Source organism: Gekko japonicus, unplaced genomic scaffold (assembly GCF_001447785.1).
Source record: "Gekko japonicus isolate JY-2015 unplaced genomic scaffold, Gekko_japonicus_V1.1 scaffold738, whole genome shotgun sequence".
Classification (NCBI taxonomy): Eukaryota; Metazoa; Chordata; class Lepidosauria; order Squamata; family Gekkonidae; genus Gekko; species Gekko japonicus.
In genome coordinates this window covers 401,485-417,636 of record NW_015173145.1, presented here as the reverse complement: position 1 = coordinate 417,636, position 16,152 = coordinate 401,485, and the positions used below count along the sequence as shown (strand labels likewise).

Sequence of the window (16,152 nt, the reverse complement as noted above, 5' to 3'; positions counted from 1 at the left end):
TTCCCAATTAAAACGTGGAAAATTATTTTCCCTTCATAGCAGCTGAAGAAGGGAGTCCTGACTCCTGAAAGCTCGTCCTGGAATGGATGTTGCTAGCCCCTCAGGCGCCAGGGATTTCTGCTTTTTTTTTGTTACAAAAGACTTTGCCAGCTCAAGCCAGGTTTCTAAATTCTGTTTCCTCCTTGTCCTTCACAAGCTCCTCATTTCTTGGGCCACAGCTGCTGGACTTCACTGCCCCTCACTCTTCTTCCACCCACCAGACTTGCAAATGCCCATTAGCTGCCATTCATCACATTAATAAAATCATGGAGTTAAAATCTATTATCTGTCAAAGGCCACTGCCTAGCATCATCTGTTAGGGCGTGTGCACTGGATAAAAGAAAGGGCCTGCTGAAGGCAGAAAGGTAGAAGGAGAGAGCTGTTCCCAACAGCACTTTTTCCTCCGTGGGATAACATCCTTGGAAAATATCAAAACTATCGGAGATATCTATTAGTATTGCAAAGCTGCAGTCAAGAAAACGTAGAATCACGCACAGCAAACACACTTGAGGCAAGGTGTCATGATCTGGGCTGTGCAAGCAAGGCCTAGCAGGCCCAGGGAGCCTGTGTAGCAGTGGGAGGAGGCTAGACCTACAACTCCCAGAAGCCCCTGAGAGGTTTTGGAGCCAAAATAAGCCAATCACAGAGAAAGGGGACTTATAATAAAATAACTGGTGCAAGAGGAGAAGCTGTTCTTCTTCCCAGGGAACAGGGCCAGAAGGAAGGCTGCTATGGGGAAAAAACCCTCATCCTGAGGGAAGGGTGAGTAGTCTAAGGCCACTTGAGATAGTGAACTAGGGACAGTATATTTAGACACTAGGGCATTTGATTTCTTTTCTTTTCACCCACTTACTGTTATTATTCCTGTACCTTGTTTGTTTGACCTCCTATAAAATAAACCGTTTTCATTGTTCACTCTGCCTGGTCCTCACGCCTATTATTCGGCCAAAAGGAAGGTCTGAAGGTCTTGGGAGGGTGCTCTGGGCCTTCTCAAGGGATCCTAAATCCAGAGTGGTGGCAGGCGACACCCCACCTGATCCGTGACACAAGGTGTGACGGATTGCACAGAAAAGCAGGCTTTTAAGATGCTCCTTGTATCAGAGAGCCAGGGAGTTCATGAGTTAATCTTACCCAGAGAGAAGATATCATGTGATTGGCTGCTCTACTTGCTCTCTGATTGGCCAACATCAGCTGAGAGAGGAAATAAAACAGCTGATCTGGAGGGAAAAGAGGTCTTTCACAAGGTGGTCTTTTGCAATTTGGTCTTTCTCCTTTTTGGTTGTGTGAAAACTAACATTTAGGTCAGTAGTCAGAGGGTTTGGCTTCTGGGGGAAGAGGCATTTGGGAGTCAGTGTCAATAGTCAGAAAAGTACTTCTACAGAAAGAAGAAGAGAAACACCATTGTCTTAGCTATATTAAAATTGCTCTGAGGGAGAACTTTAGGTTTTCAGTCAGGAAAGCTACAGAACACATTATACAGACAAAGGATACTGGAGAAGGATTTGGCAGAAGGTCTAGGCAGTCAGAGTGAACTCCCATACAAGCCAAATAGTAAAAGGACTTATTAGGGACAAAGAGAATAACTTCCTGCCAGCAAAAGGGGTTGGGAAGAGAACCCTGGTCTGTGATAAAGGAGAGAAGCTTAGACACCTCAGGAGTTAGTGAAAAGCTGTAATGTCTAAAAGAAAACCTAAAACTCTGAGGGAAGAAATCTAGAAACATCAATAAGAACTGTGTTAGTGCTGAATTATACTAAACAAAGTACCTCCCAAAGAAAGAAATAGAAAGCCTTGAAACAAAACTACAAATACACTCTCTTGAATGTTCTAAGAAATTAGAAAGTTTGTTACCTCAGCAATCACCAACCCTTGACTATTCCATTTATACATATATTCCCTGCCTGTAATAAAATCTTTATTCTGTTTTGAAAGTTAATTTGCCTCAAGTGCTATTTCTCAAGAGTTTAAAGAAAACCGGATAGCTCCTGTATTTTCAGTAGAGTTCCTGATTCTATTTTCAGTAGAGTCCCTGAGCTGAGTAAAAGCCTAAACTAAATATCTAAACATAGGGTGGAATAGTCACGTCTTTTATGACAAAGAATATATACATGCTACTGTAGGGCACCTCAGTCACTGAGGGAAACTGAAGATTTGGTGGGGGGAAATCTGCCAGACAGTTGGGGAGATACAGGGGCTCATCATACAAGGACACTGCAAAAAGATAAAACTTTTATTACAATAAATTCACATCCATTTTGTAATAGAAAGGCTAAAAAAGCCTGACTGAAAGAATATTTTTCTATGTCAGGAACTAAAGTCTAAACAACATTCCTGAAAGGGTTAAAGATCACGTAAAGAATAGATTTACTCCAGAACCAAACAAAGGTCAGTGAAAAGGAGAGCCAATATTAAAACCTTTCCATAAAAAAGGTACATGTATTTATTGATAATAACAAATTTTAAAACATATATAGGGGCCCAATTACAACCAATGTATACAAAACATAACAATATCAAGGGCTTAAAAAGCTGACCTTACGCGTTTTGGCCAAACAGGCCTTCCTCAGAGGTCATACATATGTGGCAAGATGGTCAACAATCACATTCACACAAACACAATCAGAAATATATACAAAGTATAGATTCAATAAGGACCATAAAGTAAATTGTTCAAAAGTAAAATCACCAGGCACAGGATAAATATGCACATAAGACCTTTAGAGTGCAATCACTAGCCCAGTGATTATAAAATAAACTTATGGTCCAAAAATTTCCTTCTTTGATTGTGTTCCCACAGTATTCACAAGTAAAAAGCAGTGTGTCTTTTTACTTGTGAATACTGTGGGAACACAATCAAAGAAGGAAATTCAACTCGAACCCAACTCCAACACGGATCAACATCTGATAGCCAGAACAGCCTTTACATTGCAGCTGTCCTGCTTTTAAACATTCCCGGCGAATGTAGCCACACCCACTGTACACGTATCAACCAATAAGATTGTTCACATAAGGACCAATCACGGATGTTCCCGCTCAGGGAGCTTGCTAGAAGGTGATTGGTTGGGTGCTTCCTGGGCTAGTGACACGATTGGATGGATTTGGATCCTAGCCCAGGACGAAGCTTTACATTGCACTTCAATTAGATGTTTCACAACATATCATGCATTCAAGGCAGCTTTGAATACACTACACCGTGGGACCGAGACAACACCGGTCACCCTTACCGATAACCTTTGGAGGCAGCTGGATTCTCTCCCTGATATTATTTAACGTCTATATGCGCTCTCTCACCCAGCTGATCGGAGAGTTTGGGCTTGGGTGTCACTCTGGACTGGGTGTTGAGGACTGTGGCTGGCTCGTAACAGCAGAGTCAGCTGAAGTTGAATCCATCGAAGACGGAGGTCCTGTACCTGAGCTGCTGGAGTTTAGATGTGGGAATCCGGCTCCTGGCCCTGGGTGGGACATCATTGACGCTGGTGCCCAGGGTTCGAAGCCTAGGAGTGATACTGGATGCCTCCCTATCAATGGAGCAATGGCCAAATCAGCCTTTTTTCATCTTTGGCAGGTTTAGCAACTAGTCCCTTACCTTTTCACTTGCGACTTGGGTACAGTGATCCATGCAACAGTCACTTCCGGCTTGTACCTGATCCAGACGTCACAGCTGGTGCAAAATGCAGCAGCGCGCTTGCTGTCTGCAACGTCTTCACTGGCTGCCGATAGAGTTCTTTATCTGTTTCAAGGTGTTGTTTTTGACCTTTAAGGCCCTGAGCGGCCAGGGACCAACATAACTGTGGAACTGCCTCTCCCCTTATGTCCCCCAAAGGGCCTTACGTTCAGCCAATCAACATCTAGTGGTAATCCCCGGCCCAAAAGATGTCCATCTAGCTTCAATAAGGTTGCTAAGTCCTCCCAGGGGGCAGGGAAACCCCTGCTCGATGGGGCCATTACCTGCCAGCCCTGGGGAACCCCACCCCCAAAGTGCTGGGCTCGCTGGATGTGGCCGGCGTGATGATTTCAGAGGTGACATCATCGCATCAGGCATAGATATGTGAAGGCCCAGAAAAAAAATGGAAAAATTTGGGGGGGAAAGTTTTTTCCCCATTTTTTTCCCTTGCAGCCTTTTTTGTTTTTTTTCTGAAAAATTGGAAAAATTGAGAAAAGAAAAATTGTTTATGGAACATTTTATTTTAACATGATGAATAAAATATTTTAAGACAAGGTATTCAAATATTTTCCAAATCATTTCTAAAAATATGTATGGTATCAGATTGATCTAATTTCTGTGCACTGAGGACAAGCAAGTCCTAGGTTACAAACTGAACTCTCCAATGCAAGAAGAAGATGCATTTCTTCCTTTAGGAGGTGCTGTTGTCACAAGAAACGAAAAAGGTTTCAGTTTTGTTTTTGCATGTGGGTGGGTATTCTGTTTGTAAGAATTGTTTGGATACACTATATTTTTAATATGCTAATTGTGATAATTTCATGCCAAGTAAAAATGTCCATAGTGATATTTTATGTTCCTAAAGTAACAGAATGACTTTCAATCTGGAAAAGAAAAAAGAAGTGCTAATGTAGCATTTTTTTCAATTTTTCCTGAAAATTTCCGTTTCCCCCTGGAAAAACCTGGTTTTTTTCCCCGAGCTTCAAAATTTCCGGTTTCCGGAAATGTTACATCTCTAAGATTTGGGCATGTTTGTGGCGGGGCGCCGCCCCCAACATCCCTGACGCGATGATGTCACTTCTGGGTGGTGTCACCGCGGCACGTGCACTTTGCGTGTGCGCCAAAGAACTCCCAGAGAGAGCCGGCACTTCCCCGCTACAGGACTAGGTAGGACTTGGCAACCCTAAGGTTCAACTAGGGCCAGGGCCTTTTCAGCCCTGGCCCCGGCCTGGTGGAATGAGCTCTCAACAGAGATCAGAGTCCTGCAGGATCTTGTACAATCCCACAAGGCCTGTAAACTGCAGTTATTCCACTGAGCTTTTAGTTGAAGCAGTGGACATCAAATGCTATTGGCCCCTCCTGCTCAAACTCCCTGCCAAACTGTTTTTGTTCAACTGTTGCTGGCAGGGAGCTAGTTAACTTGGGAGTCCTTGGATCAGGCCATATCTGAATATCAATAATATCGGAAACAGAACCGGGATAGTACGATTTTCAGAATGCCAACTTTATTGGGGGTTTTTGTGATCTTAATTGATGTTTTTAGAATTTTAATGTGATCACTATTTTAATTTTCATGTTGTGATCCACCCTGAGCCTGTTCACAGGGAGGGGAGGATAGAAATTAAATTAATAATCAACAAATTACTAAATAAATAAGCAGGATTACAGCTTAACATCAAGAAGACAAAAGTAATGCACGATACCAAAAAGGTGAAAAAGAAAGTTGGTCTGTTGGAACAAAGGCAAGACCTTCAAGAAAGGAGATTGTTGAATCTGCAAATGGAAAAAGCTAACAAAGTTCTCAGATTTCAGGGGGTGGCTGAAACGGCAGGAGAAAACTTGAAGAAAGTGACAGCAGAGCTAATCGCTTCGGCGCTCGGCAGCTCATCGGTAGAAGCGGAAGCAGAGATCGAGGTAGTTTATTAATCCTACTCTAAGTATATTAAGCAAAATAATTTGCCGGGCGAGATTATTGTCAAGTTTCTCCGAAGACAGATGAGAGATGATATTCTCAAAGCGACAGCAGCCAAACCCCTGCAGCTGGGAGCAACAGCTATCAGGGTCCTAAAGGACACCCCATTTGAGATTCGACAGAAAAGAAAAGCCTACAAAGAACTTGTCTCTACACTCCAGATCAACCAGATCCCATATTCCTGGAATTTCCTGGAAGGGGTCGTGTTCAAGTATAAGGACAAAAGGGAGAAAATTGACTCGGTTTTTAAAGCGGAAGAATGGTTGAACCAGTTTCTTGGATCGAAAAAGGAATATTTTTATGACTAACTGAATACTAACTGTTAATGACCTTCCTTTCTTGGGTTTTTAGTCATAGTGTGGGGGTTTTTTTTCTATTTGCTGTTTAGTATCCCGGGGTTTTTAATTTTTTTTTCCTTCCCTTTTCTATTTTCTGTAGATTTGTAGGTGTAACAAAAATAAATAAAGCTACCCTGTCTTCAGGGGATTAAAAAAAAGAAGAAGAAGAAGAAGACAAAAGTAATGACTACTGGGGAACTAAATAACATTAACACTGGCAATGAAGACAATTAAATTTAAATTTAAAGATTTTCTAATCCTTGGATCCTTCATCAACGAAAAGGGAGACTGCGACCAAGAAATCAGAAGGAAATTGAGAGTAGGAAGGGAAGCCATGAAGGAGCTAGGAAAGATAAAATCTAAGGATGTGTTGCTTGGTGACCAAGATCATGATAATTTATTCCATGTTACTACGTATGGGTGTGAAAGTTGGACAATGATGAAAGCTGACAGGAAGAAAGTTGATTCATTTGAAATGGGGTGTCGGAGGAGACTTTTATAGATACCGTGGACCGTGGACTGCCAAAAAAAGAAATAAGTGGGCTCCAGATCAAATCAAGCCCGAACCCTCCCTAGAAGGTAAAATTACTCAACTGAAGCTACCATACTTTGGTCACATTATGAGAAGAGTCACTGGAAAAGACAATAACGGCCCCTGCCACACGGGGGGGGGGGAGCACGGGCAAAATGCGGCTTTTGAAAGCCGCACCAAAAGAGACACGCGGCGGCGGGATCACATAGATCCCCTGATCCGCCGCGCATTCCTCCCCGGCACGATCAGATGCCGGGGGGCGGGGAGCCACTGAAGGAAGAGTGCAGCAGCCGAACCGCGCATGTGTGCGCATGCGCAGTTCGGCCGGGAGCCTGGATTGCTCTGGACGACGGGCGCGCCGGCCATCTCATGGCCGCGCTTGATGCGGCGTTCCTGGTAAGTCCTCCTCTGTAGGAGGTTCTTTTTTGCAGCGGGTTTTCCATCTTTAGGGACGGATCGGGGACGGGTGCACGCCGCTTCCCAGATGTTGCGGTGAGATCACGCCCGTTTGCTGCACCCCCAATCCGTCCCTCTCCCTGGCCAAAACCTTCCGTGTGACCAGGACCAACGTTAGAAAAACTTGAAGGCAGAAAGAAAAGAGGGGAAACCAACATGAGATGGGTTGACTCAGTCAAGGAAGCCAAGAGGGCCCTCAGTCTGCCAGACCTGAGCAGGACTGGTAACGGGAAGACGTTTTGGAGGTCATTAATTCATAGGGTCGCCATCAGTTGGAAGTGACTCGATGGCATTTGACACATGCACACACATCAGAAACTTTCCTGGATTTTACCGGAATCTCATGGTACATTTGGTTGCTTCCACCGTAAATATATTCCGTGTTCTGAGGAGCAATCTTTCCATAATCAGCTGGACACGGGGATCCCAACAGGCCTGGAGAAAAACATCCTGTCCATTTAATAGAGGCTTAATGTGTCGAAATGGGCAGCTGAAGCTTCTTTGCGGCATGGAAGGAAATAACACCAGCTGGTAAATAACATCCCATTAAGCCTTTGTCAAAGGGACAGGACGTTCTCTTTGCCCCGGGCATGTGGCAGCCATATCTGCAAGTGGCATCAGAACAAAGTCTGAGTCCGGGGGCACCTTTAAGACCAATGTTGTGTCTGCTGACCGCCACCGGAGGTCAGCGCACATACCTGAGCTTCAGTCCTGGAAGACAATGGGGACTAGGATTCTAGTCCCTCCACAGGGGAACCAATGGGAGCCTTGGCGGGAGATTCAAACCCACCAATGGTGACCATTGGCGTCCCCAGGTGTGTATATAGTTGGCCTGCCGGCCGTTTGTCCGCATGTCTTGTTGTGTGCCTAATAAAGCGTGCTATGCACTACGTCGTTGTCTGTCGTCCATCCATGCGGCAACCCACTACATAACAACCAACAAAGTTTTATTCGTGGTATAAGCATGCGGGTGCATGCACACTTCCTCCGATACAGTGGAACAGAACCCTCCTCAGCCATTACTTATGGGGTGGGGTGGGGGTTGTTGTCAGGAAGGGCCATTTAGAGTCAAGAGGCTGGGTGATTATAGCTGAGATGGGTGGGTGACATCCAGCGTTCCCTTCTAAGCTGAGTTAGCGTGAGCGCTCAGTTCGGCAGCAGAGGAAAAAGCAGGGGAAATTACCATCACTCTGACAGCATGACATCGCTTCCAGCGTGAACCCAGACGTGATGTCAAGGTGTCAGGGCAAAGCTCTAGGATTCCACGGAAACTCTAGTTTGTAGAGCATTACCTAGGGCTGCCAAGTCCCCCCGGGGGACGGATTTCCCCCTGCTTTGGAGGCCCGATTTCCACCCCCGCGGAATCGGGCCCCGGGGGTAACCCCACCCCCGCGTGCACGTCACAGGAAAGTGATGTCATGACGCCGGGCATGCTGGGGGCGGGGCCACAGCCATTTGAGTTTTCCCCTCAAATGGCTGTGGCCCCACCCCCAGCGTGCCCGGCGTCATGACGTCACTTCCCTGTGACGTGCATGCGGCGCGCGCACGCTCCGGGAGCCACCCCAGAGTCCCCTGCCGACGAGGTAAGTCCGATTTGGCAACCCTAGCATTACCCCAATGTGATATATCAGTTCTAGAGTCCACCCTCCAAAGCAGCCATCTGCTCCAGGAAATGGCTCTTTTTGTAGCAGGAGCTCCTTTGCATATTAGGCCACACACCCCTAATGTAGCCAATCCTCCAAGAGCTTACAGAGCTCTTCTTACAGGAGCTACTGTAAGCTCTTGGAGGATTGGCTACATTAGGGGTGTGTCACTTAATATGCAAATAAATACCTGCTATGTCACCTGAAGATCAGCTGCAATAGCAGAAGGTCTCCAGGTGCCACCTGGAGGCTAATGGTCGATCCCGCTCTGATGATAGTCGATACACACTTGAAAAACACACTTCCTGGTAGGTTTGGGAACTTCTGCCCTATCCGCTAATAATGATTGCCAGCTCCCCACTGCCTCCTCCTGCACCGTCACCAGCGGGTGAGATCGAGACCCATCATCAGCCCCACTAGCAGGGTCTGAGTGGAGTGGCCCCTGCAGTGCCGGCTAGTAGCACCACAGAGGCCACTTAGCCTGGCTTGCTCCGGAGTCGTTTTATTTTCCCAGCCACCCTCCCCCGAAATGGACATGGACTGGGAGGGAAAAAATGGTCTTGAGGAAAGGCCACGCCCCTTAGCCTGCCCCAGCCCCACCTACCCAAAGGATAGGCCAAGCGCAGCCTCCCCCTCACCATGCGAGGCACGCACAGGCTTGCCACCAACCTTGTGTCACTGGGCTGGTTCAGCCCAGATGGGGGAAAGCTATCGGCCCAGTGGGCATCTTGGCTGGTCTGCCCTTGCCTTCGTCCTTTTGGTACGGTTACCAGGTCCTCCTTGGTCACCAGCAGGAAATGGGGGTCTGAGGCTTGCCAGATCCAGCTTGGGAAACTCCTGGAGATTTGGGGGTGGAGCCTGGGGAGGAGAGGGACCTCAGTGGGGTAGAATGCTGTAGAGCCCACCCTCCAAAGCACCCCTTTTCTCCAGGGGAACTGATCTCCGTAATCTGGAGATGAGCTGTAATTCCGGCGATCCCCAGGTCCCACCTGGAGGCTGGCATCCTACCTTTTGGCCTAGCAATATTCAGTGCAGAATACAATTGCCAGGTCTTACCTGGCTGCTGGTGTGTGTGTGTGTCTTTATCCAGGTCTGGGAGTTCTGCGGCACATGCACTTTGTGCACATGCTGCAAATTACATCACCTGGAAGTGATGTCATCATGCAGGGCATGTTGTGGGCGGGGCCTCTATCATTCGAGGAAAAACCAAAGAGTTCTTCCTCGAATGATAGAGCGTCCTCCCGCAATGTACCCTGTGTGATAACATCCCCTCTGGGTGATGTCGTCATGCCGGGCACATTGGCCCAAATGTGGCACTTTGGGGGCGGGGTTCCCCCCAGTGGCTGGATCCGGGCCAGCAGATCGGGGGCCCTAAAAGTGGGCAAACTCTCCTCCCCCCGGGGAATGGCAGGCCTAGTGCAGGAACTGGCACAGTTCCCCGTCAGATTGAGATCTACCGATTTCTAGACGGGTGAGAGCCAGTTTGGTGTCGTGGTTAAGTGCGCGGAGTCTAATCTGGGAGAATCGGGTTCGATTCCCCGCTCCGCCACTTGCACCTGGCTGGATGACCTTGGGCAAGCCGTAGCTCTGATAAGAGCTGTAATGGAAAAAGAGCAGTTTCTGTCAGAGCTCTCTCAGCCCCACCCACCTCACAGGGTGTCTGTTGTGGGGAGGGGAAGGGAGAGGAATTTGTAAGCCGCTCTGAGACTCCTCTGGGTAGTGAAGGGCGGGGTATAAATCCAATCTCCTCCTCCTCCTCCTCCTCCTCCTCCTCCTCCTTCCCTCTGATGTTTCTGCTATGTCAGGAGTCTGGGACACAACAGCATTAACTACCAGTAGCCCAGCTAAGTGCGCTCTGCCAAGGGTGAGAGGCCAGACAGCAGGAAAATGGCCGGCACTCCCAATCAGACAAGCCAACCAGAGGAACCAGTTCCTGTTAGCACAGAGGCTCTCTCTGGCAAAGGAAGCGTGGAGCTGCAGCCTTGCGGCTGCTTTCAGTACTGAGAACTGGGGAAAGAACACTGCTCAGACATCTAACATGCAGGGCCTTACTACACCTTGCACACTGTCCTCATGTGCTCCCCCGGTCTGCCACAACGATTTTGGATCAGATGTGCCTACTGAGTTCCCCATGGTGAACTTAAATCCTAGGTGTGCAGGGGTCAGATTTATGTCATAGAATCATAGAGTTGGAAGGGACCTCCAGGGTCATCTAGTCCAACCCCCTGCACGATGCAGGAAATTCACAAATCCCTCCCCCTCCACAGCCGCAGTTCTTCCTAATGTTTAGCCGAAAACTCTTCTGATTTAATGAACGCAAAGTATGAGGAAGGGGGCATAATCCTTCCCTCCATGCCATCTTCCTCAAATGGCTCCGGAGAGCTGCTATTTGCCCTCCTGGAGAAACCAGCATCATTACAGATATGTTCCCCCACTTTTGGATGATATAACCTGCCGCCTATGGTGCACGGGGACAGACCTGGCACACAGCAGATGCTTGGGCTTCCTGACTATTTCATTCCTCCTCAAATCTGTTTCCGGGACAGCCATTGTGAGAGAAGCCCTCCACGATCTCAAGCCCCGAGCCCCGGGACTGACCTGCAGCTTATATTCTTTGCGGTTGAGGATGACGGCTGTGATCTGCTGGTCCATGAAGATGAGGATGATGACGAGAATGGCAGGGACCGAGGAGACCAGGTAGACCCACCAGGGGTTCGCTCCAAAGGGAAACACAACCCACCCTCGGGTGGGGTTTGTCGGCTGCAGAAGGAACGGGTATTGGGGAAAGGTTAGGAGAGCACAGAATGTAAGAACCTAAGAAAAACCCTGCTGGATCAGACCAGTGGTCCATCTAATCCAGCATTCTGTCTTACACAGCGGCCGACCGGTTCCTCTGCAGGGCCAACAACAAGGCACAGAGGCCGAGGCCTTCATAAGAACACCAGAAGAGCCCTGCTGGATCAGACCAGGGGTCCATCTAGTACAGCATCCTGTCTCACACAGCGGCCGACCAGTTCCTCTGGAGGGCCAACGACAGGGCATAGAGGCTGAGGTCTTCATAAGAACTTAATAACAGCCCTGCTGAATCAGTCCAGTGGTCCATCTAGTCCAGCATCCTGTCTAACAGAGAGGCAAACCAGGTCCTCTGGAGGTCCAACGACAGGGCATAGAGGCTGAGACCTTCTCCTGATGTTGCCTCCTGGCTTTGGGATTCAGAGGATTAGTGCATCTGAATGTGGAGGTTCCCCCATGGCTAGTAGCTATTGATAGACTTATCCTCCATGAATCTATCTAATCCCCTTTTCCTGTGGCCATCACGACGTCCTCTGGCAGTGAATTCCACATTTTAATCAGGACGGGTAGTGGGCTGGCAACAGAACTGAGCTACACCAATACCTCTTCATGAGGCCTCTGCTCAAAGCTCATTAAAGAAAGCCCTCTGCAACTTGACTCTTGGGTTGCCAATTTTGGGTTGGGGGGGGTACAGCCCGGGGAAGGCAGGGTTTGGGACAGGTAGTGGCCTCAGCAGGTATAATCCCACAGATTCTACTATGGGATTCCAGAGAGCCAGTTTGGTGTAGTGGTTAGGAGCGCAGACTCTAATCTCGGAGAACTGGGTTTGATTTCCCACTCCTCCACATGCAGCCGCTGGTGTGACCGTGGGTCAATTACAAGTTCTCTCACAAGGACAGTTACGGAAAACGCTGTCTCAGCCCCACCTACCTCACAGGGTGTCTGTTGTGGGGAGGGGAAGGAGATTGTAAACCGCTCTGAGGCTCCTTTGGGTAGTGAAGGGTGCGGTATAAATCCAATCTCTTCCTTTTCCTCTTCTTCTTATAAAGCAGCTGTTTTCTCTAAGTAGTCTGGAGATAAACTTTAACTCTGGCAGCCAATGTACCCTCTAAGCTGTGGAGTCCTGTGAGCAAAAATCCTACTTGGTGAGCTACCGGCATTAAAGTTGTGAGCGAGCGATTTGGCTGCTGCATAGATTAGCTTGCTCTGGAGCCATCCCTTCCCGAGCTAAGACAAAAATGTGTGAGCCAGAGGCTAGCTCACACTAACTCAGCTTAGAGGGAACAGTGCTGGCAACCTGAGTTGACTCCCATTTAACCAGCTGGCCAAGAGAAAAAAGGTTTCCCAACAGACTAAATGTGTGTGTGTGTGTGGGGGCATTGTTGCTGCCTTTTCAAAGCAACTTGTCGGCACTTTGTTCAGGTTTCATGACTGTAGCCGAAACGTGCACTCACTTGGTATAAATTCTCCCTACAAACGAGACACGGGGCACTGTTTTGCATCGCACAACCGGTTGAGCATGGGTATCTGGACCCAGGCAATCCATCCCTGCCTCCTGAACCCGGGCTGAGTCACAAGCTTCCTCCGATGCTCGGCTTCAGCTTCTCGAAAATGGGGCTAATTATATATCTCCGCCCAGGGATGCCGCTTGTGGGGAGTTTAATTAACGTGAGCTTTTCTGTGCGTTGTGTGTTTGTGCGCGCAAGCCGTGCATGGGAAATGCCGGGTGCTGAGTGCTGCAGGTCCAGGATATGAAGAGTCTCTCCCAGCCCCCAGTCTTCTTCTCCTCCTCCCCCCGCCCCCCCCCCCTCCCTTCAGCCCTGCCGTCTCACCGCCAGTGGGCAACAACAGGCTGTTCTTCTGCCTGTTCTGAGGAGAGGCCGGGAGCTCCTTCACCCCTCCCTTGGCAGGCAGAGCGGCAGGCTGCTTTCACCCCGCCCGCCAATCCTCCCACACCCAGTCCTGCTGCGTCAAGGGAACTCAAGCCGGAACGTGAGCCACTGGCTGGCTCCCACTTTGCCTCAACAGGGAGCCCATTTCATGGCCACCTTGGCTTTGGCACAGGGACTCTGCCTTGGAAATTCCCTGGGGTTCTGAGTGGGGTTCCTGAGGAGGGGAGAGTTGAGGCAGGGGAAGGAGTTCCATACGGGTACGGGTCCCGTCAGTCCCACCTTCCAAAGTTGCCAGTTTCTCCCAGGGAGCCGATCTCTATAGTCTGGAGATAAATTGTAATCCTGGGAGAATCCCATGTGGAGGCTGGCAACGCTAGAAAAGGGGGGAAAGGTCAGGGGTCATTTCCTGCAGGAGCACACAGGAGCAGAACTCCGGCAGTAAAGAGCCCAGGGGGCGGGCACATGTAACAAGCCCCGCCCCCTGCTCCCAGCAGCCCTCAGTCAGAGCAAGAAGCAGCCAGGTAAGTTGCAGAGCCTCCCCCCCTGCCCCCCGGTCCAAAACAATCAAGTGGCACCTTTAAGACCAAGTTTTATTCAGGTACAAGCTCTCCCTCCTCTGCCAGGACAGATCTGCACGTCCCCCCCCAATGTTCCCTCTAAGCTGTGGAATCTTGTGAGCAAAAATTCTACTTTGTGAGCTATTGGCATTAAAGTTCTGAGCGAGCGATTTGGCTACTGCATAAATTAGTTTGCTCTGGAGCCCTCCTTCCTGAGCTAAGGCAAAAATGTGTGAGCCGGAGTCTAAAATAATGTGAGCTAGCTCACACTAACTCAGCTTAGAGGGAACACTGCCCCCCCCCCAAAAGCTAGCAATCCAAAACAGTCCAGTGGAGCCTGAGCTGTGGGTGTTGCCTTCTGACACACTTCCGGTGATGCCAGGGGGTGTGACATATGCAAATGAGTTATGCTAATGAGCTATGCTAATGAGCTCCTGCGCCTCTTTTTCTACGAAATGACCCCTGGGCAGAATACTGTGGGAAAGGTAATTTAAAGACTGGAATTAAATTCTTGGTGGCAGCGATAGATACTTTGAGTGAGAGAAAGAAACAACAAGAAATTTAAAACCACATCACACCTAACCACACAAAATAAGAAAGCGGTACCGTCACAGTCAGGTTTGCTAATCCAGTCTGTGTTTAGTATTAAATGTTTCATAGATGTAAAAACACTTAGTACAATGCAATTTGTTCTTAATTCTATATGCTATAGTAAACTATGTATTCAAGAAGACATTTGGCTTTTATCGTGGTTCCACACCAGGGGTCCCCAGCCTTTTTGTGCCTGCTGGCACCTTTGACATTCTGGCACAGAGCGGTGGGCACAGCCACAAAACAGCTGCCACGCAATGGCAGCCACAGGAGGTGGGGCCAGCCACCCTAGCGGCTGCCCTAGTTACCTTCAGTCACACAGTGAAGCTGCTGCCAACCAATGTTTTTAAAAATCTGCACAGCCAAAAGCCCCACCTGGCCACCCATGCTCCCTCTAAGCCTGTGGAGTCTTGTGAGCAAAAATCCTGCTTTGTGAGCAACTGGCATGAAAGTGGTGAGCGAGGGATTTGGCTACTGCATAAAGTGGTTTGCTCTGGAGCCCTCCTTCCTGAGCTAAGACAAACAATGTGTGAGCCGGAGGCTTAAAAACTGTGAGCCAGCTCACACTAACTCAGCGTAGAGGGAACACTGGGCCCCACTCATTTTCTAAAAACAGTTGGTGGGCACCAGGAAAGGGGTCAGCGGGCGCCATGTTGGGGACCCCTGTTCTACACAATTGTGTTGTTGTTAAAAAAAGAGATAGTGGGGAAAGAGGTAGGAAGAAAAAGGCTACCAAAATCAGTGGCTACTTTCAGGGCATTGGGGAAGCGTCCAAGAAAAGCGATGCTGTTCCTGGTGCGTTTGGCACAGTGGAAAAGAGAGCGGAGGAGCAAGCTGAGGCTTCTTGGCCGGAATCCCTGCTGGCTCATGAAGACTCAAGTCGTCCCAAAGATGGACTTGTGTGTGAAAAGGACACCCGTGAACCCGGAAGTCAGGCTGAGCCCTTAAAATGTATTTATTTACTTCGTTTATACCCTACCTTTCTCCCCGATGAGAACCCAGGGTGGCATACATCTTTCCTCCTCCATTTTAACCTCACAACAACCACCCTGTGAGATAGGTTAGGCTGAGAGTGTGTGATTGGCCCAAGGTCACCCAGCAAGCTTCCATAGCGGAGTGGGGATTCGAACCTGGTTCTCCCAGTTCTTAGTCTGACGACCCAAGCCCTGTTCACAAGCTCTAGTGAATGCACATACCATCCTCCTACAGTGTATTCTTGACATTTCTTTATATGTGTGTTTAGTAATTCTTGTGTTACATTCAATGTATGTGCAGCGGAACATGTGATTTAAACCCCGTGTTTAACCAGATCCTGGTCCCTGGTTTCATTTGTAAAGTGAACACACTCTTGGCTCTTACAAACAGATGTACAGGCTGGATGTACATGCCAGGGGTTGTTTCATAGAAAAAGAGCTAGGGGAACTCATTAGCATAACTCATTAGCATATGCCACACCCCCTGACATCACCGGAAGTGTGTCATAAGGCCACACCTCCTGACATCACCGGAAGTGTGTCATAAGGCCACACAACCCGCCCCCAACGGACCTGGGCGCCGGCGCCGGCCTTGCAGCTCCACTGCCGAGCCCCATGAGGGGCCCGGCGGTGGACCTGCAAGGCCGGCGGGAGTGCAAGGAAGACCCGCGAAGGCCCTCCCTGGCCCCAGGCAGGCAGGGGTGG

At 48.8% G+C, this 16,152-nt stretch overlaps 1 protein-coding gene across 2 annotated transcripts in view; it reads right to left on the bottom strand.

Annotated features, from left to right (window-relative positions):
• Positions 1–16,152, bottom strand: part of SLC4A9 (solute carrier family 4, sodium bicarbonate cotransporter, member 9) — an 87,993-nt gene that overhangs the window by 27,935 nt on the left and 43,906 nt on the right. Inside the window, exon 15 of one of the 2 annotated variants that reach the window (XM_015422324.1) lies at positions 11,239–11,400. The exons of the other annotated variant lie outside the window; for it this stretch is intronic. Coding sequence (XP_015277810.1) covers positions 11,239–11,400 — 162 coding nt within the window. The remainder of the gene's footprint in view (positions 1–11,238; positions 11,401–16,152) is intronic. 2 annotated transcript variants of the gene reach the window in all.